Source organism: Adelges cooleyi, unplaced genomic scaffold (assembly GCF_023614345.1).
Source record: "Adelges cooleyi isolate 19-005CV unplaced genomic scaffold, UGA_ACOO_1.1 ACOO_flye_CR_arks_rails_tigmint_CR_PRNA_113, whole genome shotgun sequence".
Classification (NCBI taxonomy): Eukaryota; Metazoa; Arthropoda; class Insecta; order Hemiptera; family Adelgidae; genus Adelges; species Adelges cooleyi.
Window position 1 is genome coordinate 80748 of NW_026095766.1, and position 1478 is coordinate 82225.

At 37.1% G+C, this 1478-nt stretch overlaps 1 protein-coding gene across 1 annotated transcript; it reads right to left on the reverse strand.

Annotated features, from left to right (window-relative positions):
- Nucleotides 1-237: 237 nt before the first annotated feature.
- Nucleotides 238-1203, reverse strand: LOC126847643 (protein will die slowly-like). Its single transcript, XM_050588026.1, has one exon. It carries the CDS (start codon nucleotides 1192-1194, stop codon nucleotides 238-240), a length of 957 nt encoding a protein of 318 aa, XP_050443983.1. The 5' UTR covers nucleotides 1195-1203.
- Nucleotides 1204-1478: the final 275 nt, after the last annotated feature.

Consider the following 1478-nt stretch of genomic DNA (forward strand, 5'->3'; position numbering starts at 1 on the left):
ATTATGGAACCCGACAATGTCCAGTGTAATTTTAAAATATTCAAATTACCAAGACGAATAAATAAATAACACGAATACTAAGTTCGAGCAAAAGAAAACTGTATGTTCACATTTATGTTCGATAACATATTAAATATTGTACAATTATGCAATAATTTTGTTATAGCCTAATATTTGTAATAGTAAGTTGTCATAGTTGTGTTGTAATAGTAAAATGTTCAGTTAGTTTAAAATGAGTCAAGTATCACTTAGCCATAATTTAATCGTTTTGTCATTTTGTAAAGCGGCTGATGCTATGATATTTGCTGTTGGATGACAAGATGTACACAAAACCACGTCAGTGTGTCCTTGCAGTTTCTGTACAATCTCCTTTGATTGTAGATTCCAAATATAAACCATGTTGTCTTCCGAACCAGATACGATCCATTTTCCCCCGATCACAGAAAAGTTGGCAAATATACAATATTTTGTATTTTTATGGCCAATATAAGACTTTAGACATTTTCCTTTGATGTAATCCCACAATTTTAACGTGTTGTCTAATGTGGCTATAAGTAAATATTTGTCATTTGGTGAAAATTTAACAAAAGATACTGGCGGTTTGTCGTCGTCGTCGAATAAGGTCTTCAGACATTGACCGCTGGCAGTGTCCCAAATACGGCATAACCCATCGTAGCTGCTGGAAGCAATCAAGGACCCATCTTTGGTGAAATGTACAGCGCTAACTGGCTCTGAATGCGCGGGAAACGTTCTAAGACATTTGCCACTTTTTACTTCCCAAATTCGAACACTTTCATCAAATGATCCCGAAGCAATGAGATTTGATTGTGAGTTGAAATTGCAGCAAAATACATAATTGCTGTGTCCTTTGAGTGTCTTGACACATTTTCCTGAACATAATTCCCACACTTTAAGAGTTTTATCATCGGACGCTGATACCAAAAGTCGGCTATCCGATGACCAACTGACATCACTAATACCTAATCTGTGACCAGATATGGTTTTTTCAAATTTTCCATCATACGCTCCCCAAATTTTGATTAATTTATCAGCCGATGAACTAGCCAGCCATTCTCCGTTAGGGCTGAATTTCACCGACGACACTGCTTTTGTGTGACCAGCCAACGTAAATTTCAACGTGTAGTTCGGCTTCACACTGCTGGACGACTTCTGTTTATCTCTTGACTGTTGCATACTTTGAGGGCCGCCCGCTTTGCAACCGGCGAAAACTAAATTTTTATACAATCTAATTGATTCCTTTGAATGAATGACCAACCAAGGAACAAACAGCCAACGCAGATCGGCGTCTGGCTTCCAGTATGTCGGCAAACTCAGGCACGTTTTTTTTTTCAATAACTTTTCTCGTTTCTTTTTATATTCGTATAGCTGTTATAATTTCCTAAGTTTTTTTTAACTTTGGCCAAGCACAGAGGCCTTTGGAAAACCATTTCTGTGGAACTACTTCCATAATATTTTCT